The sequence below is a fragment of the Mustelus asterias genome, chromosome 15 (assembly GCF_964213995.1).
Source record: "Mustelus asterias chromosome 15, sMusAst1.hap1.1, whole genome shotgun sequence".
Lineage (NCBI taxonomy): Eukaryota > Metazoa > Chordata > Chondrichthyes > Carcharhiniformes > Triakidae > Mustelus > Mustelus asterias.
Window position 1 is genome coordinate 45,960,063 of NC_135815.1, and position 20,171 is coordinate 45,980,233.

A 20,171-nucleotide genomic window follows, 5' to 3' on the forward strand; every position below is an offset into this window, starting at 1 on the left:
GTTTGATACAATTTACATGGAAGGAGTAACGTTACAAATTAGTTTTAATGTCGGGTTTTGTGCGTTCAGTAACTTCAATTCAGATCCTTTTATCCACAAATCCACACACAAATCTCTCTCAAAATGCACGATCATAGAAAATGACCAAGTTGCAATGTAATGATAAATTCTTCAGTGACACATGTGCTCACTACTCCTGTGATTTCAGGTTTGAAATTTTTAGTTTTCTGATATCTCAAGTGTCTTAGAATTGAGATGTTCGTTCCTCAACTTGGTGAGGATTGTTTTGAATGCACATTTTTGCCTTGTTGGGAGCAAGGTTTTTTTAGAATGTCATACACTTCCATTAACAAAGTTGCTTTCTTGCACTCAAAAATTGCCTTATGCTGAGTCTTGACCTCTCCAGATTCATCTTAAAGTTGCAAAATGTTATTAGCTTTGAAAAACATGTCATTCCTCCAATATACAAACTGAATAGTTCTCAAACTCTTTCATATGTTCTGAGCCTTCCAATGTAGCCTGTGAACACAGTTATATTATCTCATTTTCACATTCAACAGTGACACTTAAACTTAACAGCGGCTGCCCATAACAGTGATCCAGATTCTCTAACACATTCTGTACGTGTGAGGCAAGTGACGTTTAACACAAGTGTTTGCAATAAAACATCTTGAGAAGTCAGTTTAGGACAAACGACCTAAAACCAGTCCAGTTGGAGTTTTAATATGTTCTCTTAATTAGATGAGAGATTTTATTCAGATGTATATTCTAACACTATGGCAGACCACACTATCTGACACAATCAGAAAAATCCTAGCATTCCCTCTCCTTTCCTAGGGCTGTAGTCTTAGAACCATAGAATCATAGAATCCCGACAGTGCAGAAGGAGGCCATTCAGCCCATTGAGTCTGCACCGACTCTCTGAAAGAGCATCTTACCCATAATTCTTTTTGACAGAGTATATTACCCAGGCCCACCCCTGCCCTATCCCCGTCACCCCATTAGTTTACCCCTCCAATCTCCGTAACCTACACATCTTGGGACACTAAGAGACAATTTAGCATGGCCAATTCACCTAACCTGCACATCTTTGGACTATGGGAGGTAACCGGAGCACCCAGAAGAAACCCACGCAGACATTGGAGAACATGAAAACTACACCCAGACAGTCACCAGGGCTGGAATTGAACCCGGGTCGCTGGCGCTGTGAGGCAGCAGTACTAACCACTGTGGCATCGTGCCGCCGCCTTCTTGGATGTCAGTTCCAAGAGTGTAGTGACAGGGCGAGGCTGTTCTGAACTGTCTGATGGGTGCATGCCCCCAAAATGGCAGGAACAGTCAGACTCTACACAATCCAGTTGAAATCTCCGTCATCCTACCAGGCAGATCACTGTCTGTCATAGAATCATCGAAAATTTATGTCACAGAAAGAGACAATTCAGCTCATTGTGTGCATGCCAGTCAACAAATTGATGCGCGACAATCAAGCACGAGGTACAAGGCTTCAGCTATTGAAGGCTTTTATTAGCAAACAATGGAACTAACTAACACGAGTACACCAATTCAGACTGGAGGGGTCCCGCCTGAGCAGAGGGTCTTATACCACTCCCCAGGAGGCGGGGCCCGACCGGGATGTGCCATAACAACATCTACCACAGGTAAACACCCTAACCCAACAACATTATAACAACCCCCACAGTGGCAACACCCTAACCCAACAGTAACATTGGAATAACCCCACAGTGGTAACCAACGATGGTTCACCACATTCACCCCTCCTTTAAAAACAAAGGCCGGCGGGGTGCGAAAACAGGTCGCATATATACAAAATTCACAAGTCCAGACGGTCTGGAGGACCGCAGCGTCGCTGTGATCTCCTCAACAACGGTTGCGACACCGGAGCAGGTGCTTGCGGTGGCGTTCTCTCCAAAACAGCGTCCGGCTGTCCCCTCGAGGACTCCCGGGCCGGTTGACCCTGGTGAGGCGATGGTGCAGGGGATCCTGGAACCTTCTGTGGTGGCGCCGATCTCCGAGTCTCAGGCAAGCTGTACATGGGAGTACAACTGTTATGCACTGGTCCCGGTGCTGACCGCGCCACGTCTGGGGAAGAAATAAGTGATAGGGGATTCGTGACAGGGGGTATGGGAGCGACAGGAGTTGCTACGTCCCCTGCGGGCGCCAGGTCTCGAATCGAGACTGTGTCCTCTCGCCCGTCAGGATATGCCACATAGGCATTCTGAGGGTTGGCGTGGAGGAGTTGGACCGGTTCGACCAAGGGGTCAGACTTGCGGGCCCTCACATGTCGCCACAGAAGGACGGGTCCTGGGTACGTCAACCAGGCTGGTAAGGAGATCCCCGAGGACGACTTCCGAGGGAATGAGAACATCCTCTCGTGGGGAGTAGCATTGGTTGCCGTACACAGGAGGGAGCGAATGGAATGAAGCGCATTTGGAAGGACCTCCTGCCAACGGGAGACTGGAAGGCCCCTGGATTTCAGCGCCAGTAGGACAGCCTTCCAGACTGTAGCATTCTCCCTCTCCACCTGTCCGTTACCCCTAGGGTTGTAGCTCGTGGTTCTACTAGAGGCAATCCCGTCTGAGAGCAGGAATTGCCTCAAGTCGTTACTCATGAACGACGAGCCCCTGTCGCTATGTATGTAGCAGGGGTACCCGAACAGGGTAAAAAGATCACTGAATGCCTTAATCACTGTGGCAGTCGACGTGTCCGCACAGGGGACAACAAACGGGAACCGGGAGTATTCATCTATTATATTGAGAAAATAGACATTCCGGTCCGTTGAGGGAAGGGGGCCCTTAAAATCTACACTCAGCCTCTCGAAGGGGCGAGTGGCCTTGACCAATTGTGCCCGGTCCGGTCGATAAAAGTGCGGTTTGCATTCCGCGCAAATCCGACAGCTTCTTGTTACTGACCTGACATCCTCCACCGAGTAGGGCAGGTTGCGGGCTTTTACGAAGTGGTAGAGTCGGGTGACTCCAGGATGGCACAGGTCATTGTGGAGGGCCTTCAAGCGGTCCTCCTGCATGATGGCGCATGTTCCGCGCGAGAGGGCATCCGAGGGCTCATTGAGCTTCCCTGGACGATACATAATATCGTAATTATAGGTGGAGAGCTCAATTCTCCACCGCAAGATCTTATCGTTCTTGATCTTGCCCCTCTGCGTATTACTGAACATAAACGCCACGGATCGTTGATCCGTGATCAGGGTGAACCGCTTCCCCGCCAGGTAATGACGCCAGTGTCTGATGGCCTCCACAATGGCCTGAGCCTCCTTCTCCACCGCTGAGTGCCGAATTTCGGGACATGAAAGGTTGCGGGAAAAAAACGCGACGGGCCTGCCTGCCTGGTTTAGTGTGGCAGCCAGGGCGAAATCCGATGCATCACTTTCCACCTGAAAAGGGATGGATTCATCCACCGCGTGCATCGTGGCTTTCGCAATGTCGCTTTTCAAAGCCTTGAAGGCCAATTGGGCCTCCGGCGTGAGTGGGAAGGTCGTGGACTTGATGAGCGGACGGGCTTTGTCCGCGTAGTTGGGGACCCACTGCGCATAATACGAAAAGAAGCCGAGGCATCTCCTCAGTGCTTTTGTGCTAGCGGGCAAGGGAAGTTCAGTAAGGGGGCGCATACGGTCTGGATCAGGGCCGATGACCCCGTTTTCCACCACGTATCCAAGGATAGCTAACCTGCGCGTACGGAAAACGCACTTCTCCCTGTTATAGGTCAGATTCAGGCGAGATGCAGTGCGCAGAAAGTTTTGGAGATTCGTGTCATGGTCCTGCTGGTCATGGCCGCAGATGGTGACGTTATCCAGGTACGGGAAGGTAGCCCGCAACCCGTTCTGGTCCACCATTCGGTCCATAGCATGCTGGAAGACCGAGACCCCATTGGTGACACCAAATGGAACCCTAAGAAACTGGTATAGACGACCATCCGCCTCAAAAGCCGTGTATTGTCGGTCCTCTGGGCGGATGGGGAGTTGATGGTAGGCGGACTTAAGGTCTATGGTGGAGAACACCCGGTACTGCGCAATCTGATTGACCATATCAGATATGCGCGGGAGAGGATACGCATCCAGCTGCGTATAACGGTTAATGGTCTGACTGTAGTCGATGACCATCCGAGGTTTGTTCCCGCTTTTAACCACCACGACCTGCGCTCTCCACGGACTAGCACTGGCCTGTATGATCCCTTCCTTGAGGAGCCGCTGAACCTCAGATCTGATAAAGATCCGGTCTTCAGCGCTGTAACGCCTACTCTTAGTAGCGATGGGCTTGCAGCCTGGTACCAGATTCTTAAATAAAGAAGGTGTGGTGATCTTTAGTGTGGAAAGATTGCATGCGGGGCGCTTTGGGCAATTTGGAGGCTGCGGCTGATTCCCTACTGCCAGTGAAGGGAGTGGCCCACCATACTGTAGGATCACACTCTTCATGTGGACCATAAAGTTTAGTCCGAGGAGAATTGGCGCACAAAGGTGCGGTAACACAAGGAGCCTGTATCGCTCGTAAATTGTGCCCTGCACCTTTAGGGTTACCATACAACGTCCTTGGATCGGTACAGACCGGGACCGTGATGCCATGGAAATTGTCTGTTTGGCAGGTAGAACCCGGAGTCCACACCTTTTTGCAGTGTCAGGGTGAATAAAACTCTCGGTGCTCCCACTGTCAAACAGACAATACACAGTACGACCATTTACCTTGATGTTCATCATGGAACAGTCAAGTCTGTGATGCTTCGTCTGGTCCAGAGAGATCGACGCCACCGTTGGCCCCTGGGCGTCACTGCATGCAGCCGAGGTTGATACCGAGGACCCCTGCTGGTCGCTCCTGGTCGTCGTCGACCATGATGGCCGCCCCCATGAATCGCACGTGGGTGAGGGCGCCAAGCGTAGCGACTCCTGGTGGTCTTCCTCCTCCTCCGTCAGCCACGATGGCGCCGTCCTGGATTCGCACGTGGTCGGGCCTCGCGGGTACCGCGACGTCGAAGGAGATTGTCTCCACTCTGGAGGGTCACAGGCTGCACTGCCGTTCTTGGGCTTCGACCTGCAAACTTTAGCATAGTGCCCCTTTTTACCGCACTGACTGCAGATCGCCGTTTTTGCAGGACACTGTTGCCGTGGATGCTTGGCTCCGCCGCAAAAATAGCATCGCTGGCCGCCTGGAGCTGCCGCCGTCGTCGGATCGATATGGGAGCGCGAGCCCGTGGGGCGAGGAGGGATTTGTGCTTGCTCCTGCCACGTTGTCTCCGCGTGGTCTTCGGGGTACAGAGCCAAGCTTTTCGACGCTGCCTCCAGCATCTCATCCATCTCCATCGCTTGGGTCAAGTTGAGGTTCCCTCTCTCTAATAGCTTAAGCCGGATGTACGAGGACCCTACCCCTGCTACGAACGCATCTCGGGCGAGGTCGTACATATATTGCTCAGCCGACACATCTTTGCAGTCGCAGCCCCTGGCAAGCTGCAAGAGCTCATTGGCGTAGTCCTCCATGGTTTCGCCCGACTGCCGACGTCGTGTAGCGAGGAGGTAACGAGCGTGGATCTCGTTTGGTGGTCTCGTGTATCGTTTCTTCAAGAGCTCGATGGCCCTCGGGTAAGTGGTGGCCGCACGAATCGCAAGATAGACCGTGTCGCTTACCCTCGCGTGGAGGACCTGGAGTTTGTCGTCGTCCGTAGTAACAGCTGCAGAGGCTGCCAGGTAGTCCTCAAAACACTTCCACCAGTGGTCAAAGGTGTTAGAGGCACCGACCGCACGTGGGTCCAACGTCAGACGCTCTGGTTTTAATATTTGTTCCATACTCCCTTTACTGTCGAGAGTTTTATGTTTGCTAATAAAATTGATGCGCGACAATCAAGCACGAGGTACAAGGCTTCAGCTATTGAAGGCTTTTATTAGCAAACAATGGAACTAACTAACACGAGTACACCAATTCAGACTGGAGGGGTCCCGCCTGAGCAGAGGGTCTTATACCTCTCCCCAGGAGGCGGGGCCCGACCGGGATGTGCCATAACAACATCTACCACAGGTAAACACCCTAACCCAACAACATTATAACAACCCCCACAGTGGCAACACGCTAACCCAACAGTAACATTGGAATAACCCCACAGTGGTAACCAACGATGGTTCACCACACAAATAAAAAATAAAAACGAGCTGTCAGTTCCAATTCAATCTTCAAGCACCCGGCCTGTAGCCTTGCAGGTTACAGCACTTTAGGTGCAGATCAGGTACCTTTTAAATGAGTTCAGGATTCCTGCTTCCACCACCAAACCAGACAGCGAATTCCAAAGACCCAGCACCTTATGGGTGAAGATATTTTTCCTCATGTCCTCACTAATCCTTCAATCACCTTCAATCTGTGCTGCCTAGTAACTGATCAAGGCAAAATATTGCGGATGCTGGAATCTTAAACAAAAACAGAAAATGCTGGAAAATCCCAGCAGGTTTGACAGCATCCATGAAGAGAGAATAGAGCCAATATTTCAAGTCAGGATGACCCTTTGTCAGAGCTGAAGACAAAGAAAATAAGATGAGATTTATACATTTATAGATTTAGATTTATACATACACATTGATAAATTTCATCCTATTTTATTTGTCTTCAGTTCTGGTGAAGGGTCATCCAGATCCGAAACGTTGGCTCTATTCACTCTCCACAGATGCTGTCAGACCTGCTGAGATTTTCCAGCATTTTCTGTTTTTATCCTCCTGGTAATTGGTTGGTCTTGGTTACTGTACTCTCTGCTCCCATTTGTTGCTGATATTTATGGGCTATGATTTCATGCTCATCACCAATTTTTATTATATATTGGGTGACAAATGTAATAAAGACTGACACTGAAGATGGTCAGTTCAATCAATGTTTATTGTGTCATTGTGCACTTTGTATGCTCCAAAATCTCACTTCATTAACATAATAAATAAATACTTTATGGTGTAAAAAATAGTAACAGCGTTCTGAAAATAAAACCTGGTGCAAGTGGGTGCCACATTATTGCCTTGCAGCAAGTATTTAACATGCTGGTTTTATTTTAACAGGCAGGAAGAAAATTGCAAAAATAAAGCTCATGAATATTCAACATTTTCACTTGCTTGGCAACAATTCCTCCAATTAGAAATACTCATAAATGGCACTATTTAATACCTAATAATATTCTGTTTTAGGGTAATAAATGGCGAATGTCTGACATCTGTGTCTCTCAGAGATCCACATCTTTTTATTAATCAGAATTTCTCAGATGTGGGCCAGAATTCTTCCAAAAAAATTATCACGTGAAAACTGGAGTAGTTCACGTTGTTTTTTTCAGTGGGAGTTCAAAGAAGAATCACCCGCACTCTGTGCACTGCAGAGTGCACTAGCGTTTATATCATTACAAATCAGTGGACCACCCGAGAGGCTGGCAGCATAGTGTTGAGTGGGCCACTGCGCATGCACCGATCTGTCAGTGCCGCAATTGGCACATGTGCAATAGCCGCGCACTGCTGGCATCCTGATTGCTGTCCAGCTCAATCACTGGCCAGCCCTGCGACCTCCACATCGCCAGCCCTCCGCCCCCCTCCACCACAGCCCGATCGCTGGCCCCGCCCAACCATTCCTGGGCCAGCCCCAAACCCCTCCCAAGGCCCATCCTGATCTCCAGCTCCCCCCCCCTCCGATTCCCTACCCCTGCAGTCCTGACACCTCCCCCGCAGTCCCAACACCCCCCAACAGGCTGAACACCCCCTCCCAATTGCTGGCCTGCTCCTTCAGCCACTGATCCTGTCTGCAGAGTGGCAGCAGGACCTCCCACACTCACAGATTGCGCACCAGGCCCTTCCCCGTAGGCCCATCCCCCATAGGCCCGATGGGCAGTGCCAAGGCACCCCCCCGGGCATTGGCACTTTGCCCCTTGGGCAGTGCCAAGGGGCCCAGGCTACCACTGCCAAAGTGCCAATGCTCGTGGAGGGGGAGGTCCGATTGCCCTGCCTTCATTCCAGCGGGGTCGGGCCGCTAGTTCCCCGTTAGTGGGGAGCTATTGTCATCCACGCTGGAGTGAACCAGTCTGGCGGGGGAAGATGCTTGCAGGCCCGAAGACTTCAGTCCCGGGCCCGCTAATTACATGTAAATTACATTGAAATGACCCTTTAAATGGTCTTTGCACCTCCCCGCCCATTTCTGGCCTGGAAATCCGGCCCTGGGAGGCGTTATTGGGGTGGCAACGCATGCACGAACCCCGCGAATCGGCCGATGTGGGAACCTCCCGGCCCGCAGTGTTAAAAAATTAGCGCAGTGGGATAGGAGAATCGCGGCCATAGCCTCTTTTGTTGCCTGGAAACCAACTTGCTAAATTGCAAAACATAGGTTTAAAAATTAAGTGCAAGGTGTAACTATCCTGTTTATTATGAGCTGATTTTATGCTCATCAAGATAAAGGGTGATGGTCCTTGTGATTTTATACAGTGTCAGATTCAAGAACTCCCTGTTTATGCATAGCATTGGCTAATTGAAAGCTGAAGTCCCTTGATGCTGCATCAATTGTGAATTGCACTTTAATCACAATTTCTTCACCAGTGTGACACTGAGTAACAATCATCCTCTCTGTGTGAGTATGTCAATATAGTGCCAATCAATTTTAATGATAACTGGGAACTTAGTTGACACAAGCCAAATATATTTCAGTCAGAACTCCAGGATGCAGAATGAAATGAGTTTTAAACCATAATAAGTACAATGGTTCACCAATTGGCCTCTGCATTTTAATCTCTCCACTACTAAAGCTTTTGAACTTGGATTTCTACTATCCTTGTCTTTTGGGTAACTGCAAATGAAAGCGCTATGGCTTTATTTTGCTACCAAGGTGGGTAACTCGAGTTGGGATATTTTCCACCTCAGCAGAACTGCCTCTATATAGAGGGGCCCATCACATGCAATTGATGCTCTGGGGAGTCGGGTAGGGATTGAGTTCGGCTCGCTGACCCCAGAAGCAGAACAGAGGCAGCTTCAGTTCGGTTAGTGAGAAGCTCCACTTTGGTTCCCTGGGACTTAATCTCAGTTGTTTCAAAAAGTGTTAAATCCTCTAACCTTCATCCAACAACCCCAATAAAACTTCCCCCCCCATGTCCCCTCATACCCCCATGCCACCATATATTCCCATGCTACCTCCATGCAGCTTCATCCCCCCATTCCCACACCATGCCACCTTATACCCCACCCCCTCCCTCGCCATTCACCCAGTATCCCCAATCAGCCGCTATCAGGAGCCATGTGGAGATAGAAAAAAAAAAATTTCTAACAAATTTCACTTTCACAATTTCACAAATGGGCTTTCACTCATACACATAATACTGAAAAATATAATTCATGAAACCCATTCAAAGATTTTAAATCTCCTCAATCTATCATAAAAACCAACACATTTCAATTTAGTAACCAGATCAAAGGTATCTAGTCCTTTAATAGCGTCTTAAAATTGCCAGTCAAAATGCAAACTCAGCAGGGCTGAGATAACTGTTTTTGAGCCTCGCGTTCAGAATTGGTTCAGCTGTAATAATAGCCCATGGGAAATGTCAAATGTCAAGAGTAAAGTTTATTGAAACAAGAGGAAAAGATGGTAATGAATTTTCTAAGTTACATCAGAAGGTCTGTCAATCAAAGCAGTCCAGCAACATGTGTTTTCTTAAAACTCTAACTAGCAGTTGTAGCCTAGGCTTCGTTTGCTCCTGAAGGGCTTGGGGTTTAAATTGCTTGATATCATGATACTTATTTACCCTTCAAGTATGTTTATGTCTCTTCCACAAATTTGTGACCCCTGAAAGTGGGTTAAAGCCCTTGGAAGAGCTAAAATGGTATCTGTTTAAACTCATCACTACTTTCAAAGGACTCTGCAGAGTTCAGGTTTCTTGCTTGTGTGATTCACTTTCATGCCCTGCTAATGAAAATGGTACTGATTGGAAATAGGGACGCAACTTCAGCATCAGAGCCCCAAAAGGCAACATCAAACTGCCTTTCTGAAGTTTCTGGAATGATCCCAACACCATGAAAATCTGGCCCATCATCTTTCATATGAATGAACAGCATGTAGCTGGCTACAAAGCATTGTCCCTTGCACAAGTTCCGCAGTTATTTTAATGACGTATTATTTTACTGTTTAACAAAAGCAAAACAAGCTCTGAGAAAATAATGGATCTAGGCCCCATCAAGAACAGAAGCTATATATATCTGAAAAAGAGGAAGGAAGGCAACACTACATGTTATGATTCAACATTGCAAAGTAAATACAAGCACAGCATTGCAATGTATGAGAACAACATCAATCATAATAGCTGGATCTAATTACACTATGTCAGCCTCCATTTTGTATTCCACATACATTTCCTAAAATGTTAAAGTTTTTAATGCTGTTCTGTTCTAATTATGTAACCTTCATCTGTGAGGATTTATAAATCTTATTTCTGGGATATGCTGTTTTTATATTTTCGGCATACACTACACTACTAAAGGTTCTCTCGGGTGCATTTTTGCTGGGATATGCCATCTGCGATACTACAATTTGCCACAGGATGGTAGAGTACACTCATTCAACTGAATTGTTTTTTCAATTCTTCTGACAGCTTGCTTTTGATGAGTGCCAGATTTGTTCTGTCCATGATAGAACAACCTGGATGCATCAAAACAACTGGCAAGAAGCCATGTTGTGGCAGTTTTGAAAATGTATGTAATTCTGCCTGTAATTGTTTACTTGTTACAATTGTGGTCTGTTTTCGACAGTATTGCCTTTGATTACAACTCCAAAATAAATAAAATGCAAATGAAAAGCAGACTCTTGTTTCGTAAATGGAAAAGAAAATGGGATTGGCAGAGTTGGACAGTCTTGTGACAAAATACTGGCTATCCACAACAGATTTTAAACAATAATCGCATCATGGAGGTTCCTATAGAAACATAAATGGAGGAGAAAAGCTAGAATAGATAGTGATAATGACTCATACCTGAACCCAAAGATACATATTTGAAATTGCCTTTGTCATACTTCAATTTGTTTCTTTATTGGCAGAGACTATTTCTGTTGAGACCGACTACACAAGGTCTGAGCCCTTGTTCCTTCAAGAGGATTAATAGTTTTAAAGTCATTACTGATGGTTTTAGGAAATGTTCTGTGGATAATTACTGGAAATTTCTGCATCCAATGTATTTCGTACACATTTAACAAAATGACAAAAATTTCATGCACAAAAGAATATTTTTTAAAATATATAATTCTAATATATACCTACAAAAATCATTTGTTCAGTGATTTTCAAAGAAACTGCTTATGGTCTGAAAATCATTGGAAAGCATTCTTGCACATTGAACATCTGAAGGTAAGCAGCAATCTTCATGCTGCAAATGTGAATTTTTGCCCTGGAAATTTGTCTGGAAACTACATTGCCTCACATGGCAAAATGCACCTGTCTTGCACTTCTGGAAGCAAATCTAAACTGGATGGTAATTTTCTTTTCAGGAGTTACAAACAGCCCAGAAGAAAATCCCATCAAGCCCACACTTATTATGTGTATAGCTGTTTAGTTCATATAGTGACAACAACACAGTACAACGAACAGGAACAGGGGAATGTCCACACAAGCTAGGATCTATTCTGTGTTCGGCTGTTTTGTCAGTATAGTTACTACAGTATGGTACTGCATAACATAGTAGAGAAAGTTGAATGAGTCAATCAAATACCCCAAAATACCAAAGGACTTCTGGCCAACGAGGAAGGAATTTTGAAACATCCCCCCCAAAAAAACGTCAGGCCTGAGACAGGGAGGAGACAAGTCTGAATCCAACTCCAACCCATCACTAACTTGCCATATTCTGGTTTAACGCCTAACGTAGGGATGTCCAATCCATTCCCTGGAGTAGGTTAGCATTTAACTTTTATAATGTGTGTCTCCCTTCCATTCAACATTTGAAATTTAATTCTGGGTGGCTAGGTTTCCCGACCATCTAAACTGGGCCAAAGGGCTGCTGGATCAGGAATTTAATGACTTTCCACCCACCTATTGCATCCAGGATACCTTCTTGGCCAAACCTCTGCAATTGGATACAATCAATGACATTTCAAACCTTCAGCCCAGCTCACCCCATTAGACATTTGACCTTCACGCCAGGCTCCCAAACTCTTTCCATGAGACCTCCAATCTCCCTCCATGAGAACTCCGATCTCCCTCCATCTCCCATAACCCCCAACTGATGCCACCAACATCACACAGTAGGCCTCTGATCTATTCCACCAGGCCTCCGACCTCACATCAACTCACACGCCCACAAACTCAAAATTTGCACCATCCCACCCTGCTCTCCCATCTCTGCAACCGACCCCCCCCCCCACCCTGCCACCCCTCCAGGCCTCTGAACTTCCACCAATGCCTTCAAATTGTGCACCCCACTCTCCACCTAGCCAGGCTTCCCTGATGTCCCTGGCTTCCCCAAAACCTCCAACAAAACTCTCCCCTGCATCCCCAACCCCATCACCACCCACATCCAGGATCAACCATGGTGAATTCCCAATAAGTAGTGATATCTGCAATTGGCTTTTGTCATTCCTTTACTGCTTTTTATTTATTTTTAATCATTTGCACGATATGGCCATCATTGGCTGGGCCAGATTTTAATGACCATCCCTAAATGCCCTTGAGAAGATGGTGGTGAGCTGCTGCATTCAAGCAGCTGTGGCAAAATCCTGGAACTCCCTTCCTTACAGCACTTTGGGTTTACCTACACCACACAGACCGCCGCCATTCAAGGAGGTCATTCACCACCACCTTCCCAAGGGGAATTAGTGTTGAGCAACAAATGATGGTTTTGTTAGTGACACCCACATCCCATGAACCAGCGGACAAAAAACACTTATTTCTGATCCTTTGAGGTCGTGTGATTGAATTCAATCTGCAGTTTCCCTTCTATGAAGGCTTTCAACATGCATCAACAAATATAATTTAGTTTTCTTTTTCAGCTTCAGTTAATAGAAATCTGGATCAATTGGATTGCTTATCCCTCATGGGTTCTTAGTTTCTGCAGCATTGAGACCAAATTTGATCTCTGATAAAAATTAAGGATTGCAAAACTATTTTTTTGAGCCAAGTTTGAACAATGTGTTCTTGAAACAATTGCATTCCATAGAATTGCATTGAATATACAGCACAGAGACAGGTAATTCAGCCCAACCACTTCATGCCAGCGTTTATGCACCAATTGTGCCTCCTCCTATTTTCCCTCGTCCAACTCTATCAACCTATATCCGCTATTCCCTTGACAACAAGAATAAATTATATTTTCGCAGCACTTTAACGTTGTAAACATCCCAAGGCACTTCACAGAAGCAAACCCTGGCATAAATTGCCACTGCCAAAGATAAACATATGAGGACAAACTGCCAAAACCTTGGTCAAAGAGCTAAATTTTAAGGAACATGATGAAGAAGCAGAGAGAAGTGGAGAGGAAAAAGCTTTTGGGAGAGAATTTCAGAACTTAGTGACAAAGGTGGCTTAAGCCATAGCAGCCAGTGGTGCAGTACAGGAAGGGATGTACAAGATGCTACAGTTGGAGGACAGCAGAGTTCTCAGAAAGTTATAAGACTGAAGGTAGTTACAGCGTTATGGAGGGCTGAGGCCATGCAGTGAATCAAGGAGATGATACTTTCAAAGTGAAGGTGTTATTGGACAAGAAACTAATGTAGGTCAATGAGCACAGGGATAATAGAGGATCAGAAATTGCAGCAAACTAAGATGTGGATAGCAGATTTTTGGATGAGTTCAGGTTTGTGAAAGGTGGCAGATGGAAGGCGAGCTAAAAAAGCATTGGAACAGTCAAGATTCAAGGTCATCTAAAGGATAATGAGGGATTCGGCAGCAGGTGACCTGTAGCAGGGTGACAGTTAAGCAATATTACGGTGGTGAAAGCAGGTGGTCTTTGGAAGAAGACAAATGTTGAATCAGGTATCAGCTCAGAGTTAGAGAAGGTGCCAAGGTCACAAACTTTGTAGTTCAGGTTAGGGAATGGAGCGAATGACAGGGGTCAAATACACATATTTAATTGGAGAAACGTTTGCTTTATCCAAGCATAGACATAGGACAAGTAGACTGACAATATGGGCAGTGGAGCGGGTCAAGCATTGTGTTGGTGGGTTAGAGCTTGATGTCACTAAAATAAAATAAGAAACTGGGGATGTTGGAGATCTGAAATAAAAACAGAATGTGCTGGGAAAACTCAACTGGCTTCGTACCATCTGTGGAGAGAAACAGAGTTAATGTTTGAGTCCAACATGAGTTCCTCTTTTGGAAATGAAGAAGTCATATTTGACTCAAAATGTCAACCCAAAAAATACTTCATTCAATACATTATGAAGAATGAAATCTCATTCATTTTCTGCATCATCATATTTCTGACACAAAATTGCATTTTTGCACAAAGTAAATTATGTCAATGTTACTGTGGCAAATGTCCTACTCACCTTTCTCACAAGATCTACCAAGAAATCCACTTCCAGAACAATCACAAATATATCTGTTCCAGCCTTCTCTGCAAATCCCATTGTTTCGACATGGATCACTAAGGCACTGCTTTGGAAGCTCCTTTGCACATGAAGGTTTCACTCCAGCCACATTTTGGATTTCGGCCATTCTCCGTATGTCTTTGCTTTGACCATCAATGAACAAGTCTCTGATACATCCAACATAACCATAATTAAGAAGAGCTGTCCATACTTCTGTTGGGAAAATAAGAGCAGCTTTGTTCTCAGGTAGCCCACCCAGATAGAGGTCATCATCCAGGTCCAGAATCTCACTCTCCCCATGTGCCATGTAAGGCGAACGCTTGCTGTTTATAGTGATAGTACCTGGAGAAGAAAGTAAACATTTCTTGAAATTAGATTTCTTTTATTATCTCATTTAGGAATTGATTTTGTGGTCCCTCACTTTGAGGTACAATTTTTGTTCAAGATCAAAGTCAACTCATTCACTCCATATTTTTGTAATGCAGCTGTGTGCTACATCCCACACTCTCTTTACTCAACTGAAGCAACATTATCTGGAATCTTTTCAGCAATAGGAGCTGCTTGATGAGGAATTAACATGCTGGAGAAGTTTTAGAAAAATACCTTTATCCCTTCCTCCTGCAGTGAAGTAAATGGCATCACTGTTTTCAATGCTTTTTAGATCATATGTGATAGAGCATGTTATAATGATTCAAAGATACTCTGAAGGACTTCATGAAGAATAACTGCATTGTCCATAATGACAGGGATGAGCTTGCTACCAATCAGTCAGAATGGTGACAACTTGTCCATCAAACTGCATCACACTTTGAGTCACAACGGGTGTGATTCACTTGAATTGGCACTAAGTGCCCACTCCAACAAGAAAACCGAAATGTTTTCTGTTGGCGCTGGCAGCATCTGTCAGGCAGGATTCACCCACCTGATAGTTGTGAATTCGTACATTCCAGGAATCACGCCAGGCAGCCTAACTGTCCAGAGATAGGGTGTTCGCAGACAGGACCTACTCCCCAACAAAAATGGAAATGGTGAAACCATCCCCCTGCCTCCATTTGCAAGGGGAGCACCAACAACCCCTCAGCAAAGAGGTGCATCCTCTCCCCACCATTGAAATAACAGATCACCTCCCTCACACCATGCAGGCATGAAGGTGACCCGACCTGCACACCCCCTCACCCCCCCCCTCCCTCATTCTCCCCCCTCAGATCCCTACTCAGGCCCCACTTCGGGCCCTGCTGTGACCACAAGCAACTTTGAAGCAGCTAAGTGCTTTTCACTTCTTTTGTGTAAACATTACTGTTAACTACAATGGGGGTACTTAAGATGCATTCAAGCATGAAGGGAAAGGTAACAAAACCACAGCTGACTACATGCTGAGTAAAAACTATTAAGCTGTCAATTAACATGAGAGTTTAAAGGACTAGACTGAAATTGAGTGGAAACAAAGGTTTCCAGAGGGTTTGAAGGTATTCCAAAGGCTCTTGGCTTTCTCTGAAGGTTCAATGACTTGAAATACATGCTGTGTTAAAACAATGGGGTTGAGTGAAAGTGTGACAGAGGACTTGAAAGGGATTTTCTTACACCTTCAGCTTCCTAGTGAGAGAAAGGGGAATCCCTTCTGCTGAATGGAGTGCTGTGGTGATTTGGAAGCCTTCCAACTGTCCAATGAATAAAAAAAGCTTGCCAGCCAGTGATGCCTATGTCCCGCGACTGAATTTTAAAAGATGCCAGTTTAAGAGACATGGGTTTCAGCCTACAAAACCGGAACCTGATCTATACTAAAAGGAATGTGTGCGAGTGCTCAAATGTGCTAGGAAAGTGTGGCAGAATCTAAAATTCCACACAGCAGTTACCTGCTTTAGGCATCAGGGGATTGAGTTGGGCAGTAATTGCTGGAAGAGAAATTGGAGTTTTGTGGTCAAGAGTTATCCTTGTTCTAAAATTTTGAATTTGATAACTCAAAATTTGGAAAATAACTTTTAGGAATTAAGGTATTCAGTGTCAGATAAATGGAAACATCAGACTGAGATTTGGGCAGCAGTTAGCACTACTGCCTCACAGCACCAGGGACCCAGGTTCGATTCTGGCCTTGGTCACTCCGTGGAGTTTGCACGTTCTCCTCACGTCTGTGTGCGTTTCCTCTGGGTGCTCTGGTTTCCTCCCACAGTCCAAAGATGTGCGGGATAGGTTGATGTTAAAATTGACCCTAGTGTCAGGGGGATTAGCAGGGTAAATGTGTGGATTTACAGGAATAGGGCCTGGGAGGGATTGTGATCAGTATAGACCTGATGGGCCGATTGGCCTCCTTCTGTACTGTAGGGATTCTATGAGAAACTGGTAAGCAGCATGGAGTAAATACACTTCAAGCAAACCTAGAGTAATTACAGTTCAAAGGGTAACCTGTGTTTATTTAGTAAAGTCAAGGTTAGAAATGAGAAAATCTAAACAATGGATAACCCATCTATGAACTTTAAGAAAGTGCAGGAGATCTACAGTTATTTCAATGAACGATTTGGATTATGCATATAATTCCCAAGTCAAAGAAGTCCAAAAGTACCATTGTGAACAAGTGGTTGTTTGGTGGAACCAGCAAATTTGAAAAGAGGGCTGTTGCCTGCATTAGAGATATGAAGTATTCATGTGGATCACAGAACCAAAGGGTTGTTTTGTAGATAAAAAATAATTGATTAATTTTTCTCTTTGGTAGCAACCAGAATGGACCACATTGCCATGCAGATAGGCTTTCCAGGGGAGGCAGCTATTTGCATTGGCTTCATTCCATGCATTGTTCTTTTTTCATTTAAAAAACACTTCTTTACGGAATAGACAGAGACAGTTACAGCTTTGGTTTTGTGTAGTTTGTAGCTCACTGAGAGTTGAAGGAGCAAAATAAATTATTTAGCCAGGCCTGCACTTTAAGCAGCAAAAACACTAATCTCATCAATTACCACATGGGTGGTGGTTAGGAGGTCATGCTCAGTTTGATGACAGAGTTCGTGAGGGGAACAAAATCAGGACTATTTGCCTAGCTTGGAGCTAGAAGAAATCTACAATAACTCTCATAGTGGAAAAAGGCTGTTCAACTTAGGAACAAGTCGGTAGAGAGATGCAGGGAGAGAGAGCTGTGAAGAGTTGTGAAGCAGTGGGAACCATAGCAAAGGACCATATAAAAAACAAATAGGGTGTTTCTGTTTTGAAAGTAACAAAGCAAGAATGTGAGTGAGGCCCACGATTAAGCTGGGGGGGGGGGGGTGGGGGGGTCCACAATAGTAAAGTTAAAGAGTCACATGGTCACTTAGCCAGAACTAATGGGAGGATTCCCATGTAATCTCGTACCTTGGAGAATTGCTTGAGTAGTGATGAGAAATCAAAGTGAATTCTGGTGAGCTGTGGCATACTTGGTTTGGTTCCAGAAAGAAAAGGGAATACACCCTCAAGGACACATGTAGGATAATGAAACTCTTGGGTGGAACTAAGTAGCAAAGGGAATTGAATTTATGCTCTTAGGTCTTGATGAATTGTGGAGTTAAATTAGTCTTGCTTGCTTATATTTTTATATACAGTAAAGTTTTGTTTTAAAACATGAATTCCTGTGCCAATACTTATTTCAGGTAATAGTTTGGTATTTAAATATCTCTTCAAATGTTTTTGGTTTCTACAGAGATTTTTTAACACCCTGTTCACTCCCATACACTCTCTGGGTATTGGCTAAAAATAGGGTAGTAGAAGCATGATTTCAGATTTCTTTCTCAGCCATGAAAAAGACCAAAAGAAAAGGGATGAAAGGAAATTGTTAATACATTTGAAGCTGCAAATCAACTTCTGTAGGTTCTATTACTTCATCATTGTCTTGAAAACAAAGTGTAATGGAAATTATTGCAATTATATTTTTATTCTAGGATGTAGAACCATCACTAATTGGTCTGAGAAGTTGATGGGCCTTCTTTTTGAACCACTAACAGTTCTTTTATACAACTCATCAGTTGGTCGGTCACATTAGAAAGCAATTGACAGTTAATCATACTGATGTAGGACGGAGTTCCATTAAAGCCAGACAAGTTTTGGCAGCAGATTTTCTTTCCTGAAAGACACTTGTGACTTACTTGAGTTTTTAATAATAATTTGCAGCTTTGGGCCACTTTTACAAATAGAAAACTTCGACAAATGTTTTTAAATTGAATTTTTTCTCCATTATAGAGAGACTTGACCTGATGTTTGCCAGATTATTGGTCCAGTGAACTTTAACAAATTAGTCAAACATAACTTCTGTGCAGAAAATGGGTGCAGGGTGACACAGTAGTTAGCACTGCTGTCTCACAGCACCAGGGACTGAGGTTCGATTCTCGCCTTGGGTGACTGTGTGGAGTTTGTACATTCTTGCCACTTCTGCGTAGGTTTCCTCCAGGTGCTCCGGTTTCCTCCCACAGTCCAAAGGTGTGCAGATTAGGTGGATTGGCCATGCTAAATTGTCCAAAGATGTGTAGGTTAGGGGGATTAATGGGATAAATATGCAGGGTTACAGGGATGGGGTAGGCCTGGGTAAAATACTCTGTCAAAGAGTCGTTGCAGACTTGATGGGCCAAATGGACTTTTTCTGCACTGTAGAGGTTCTATGATTCTATGAAAACCAGGTTGACTCTGTCTGGTTGTATTATGATTTCCTAAATTTTCTCCTATTAACCCCCTCATTGATTTTTTTTTTCAATGACATGTTAGATTAATTCACATATAGTTTTCTGCTTTCTGTCTTCCTCCTTTTTTGAATAGCGGTGTTACATTTGTAGTTTTTTAATCCACTGGGATCTTCCCAGGATCTGGAGAATTTTGCAAGGTTCAGTTTAGGGGACTCCTCAGACTTTAGTTCTGATTGCTTTCCCAGTACTTTTTCTCTGGGGATCATGATGGTTTTAAATTCCTCCTCCTCTTGTGCCTTTTAACTTTCTACTACTCTTGGGAGGTATTTTGTGTCTTCTGCTGTGAAGACAGATGCAGCATGCATAGTCCCTGACAGTTACTTGTTTCCCATTATTAATACTCCAGTCTCACATTCTGAGGGACCAAGGCTTACTTTAGGTACTCTTCTCTTTTTTATATACTTGTGGAAGCTATTGCAGCCTATTTTGATATTTCTTGGTACTTTTCTCTTATCTTATTATTTTCCTTCTATTTGTTTTAGTCATTCTTCACTGGCTTCTAAAGATTTTCCAATCATCTAGCCTACCGTCAATCTTTATAGCGTTTTACATCCTTTTCAAGTTGTTACCACCCTTAACTTCCTTCGCTACAGATGGTGCATCCTTCGTATAGTCTTTTTTCCCATTTTGTTAAGAGTTCTGAAATATCTCCTTAAATATCTGCCACTGCTTCATTATTGATTTACATTTTAACCTATTTTGCCAATCCATTGTAGTTAACTCTGTTACGATACACTTGTAGTTACCTTTATTTCAGTTAAGACTATAATTTAAAAAGATTCCTCACCCTCAAATTGAACATAAAATTCTATCATGCTATGACCACTCTTACATGGAGGATCCTTTACAATGGTGTCATTAATTATTCCTGTCTCATTACATGTTACCAGTTCTAAAATAGCCTGTTCATTATGAGATAACCACATGCACTGCAAGTTGGCTGAAGTGACAC

At 44.6% G+C, this 20,171-nt stretch overlaps 1 protein-coding gene across 2 annotated transcripts in view; it reads right to left on the bottom strand.

The window, feature by feature from the left end:
• Positions 1 to 20,171, bottom strand: part of nrxn1a (neurexin 1a) — a 1,876,664-nt gene that overhangs the window by 903,603 nt on the left and 952,890 nt on the right. For both annotated transcript variants that reach the window (XM_078229844.1, XM_078229842.1), the window contains one exon: positions 14,484 to 14,867. In XM_078229844.1, coding sequence (XP_078085970.1) covers positions 14,484 to 14,867 — 384 coding nt within the window. The remainder of the gene's footprint in view (positions 1 to 14,483; positions 14,868 to 20,171) is intronic.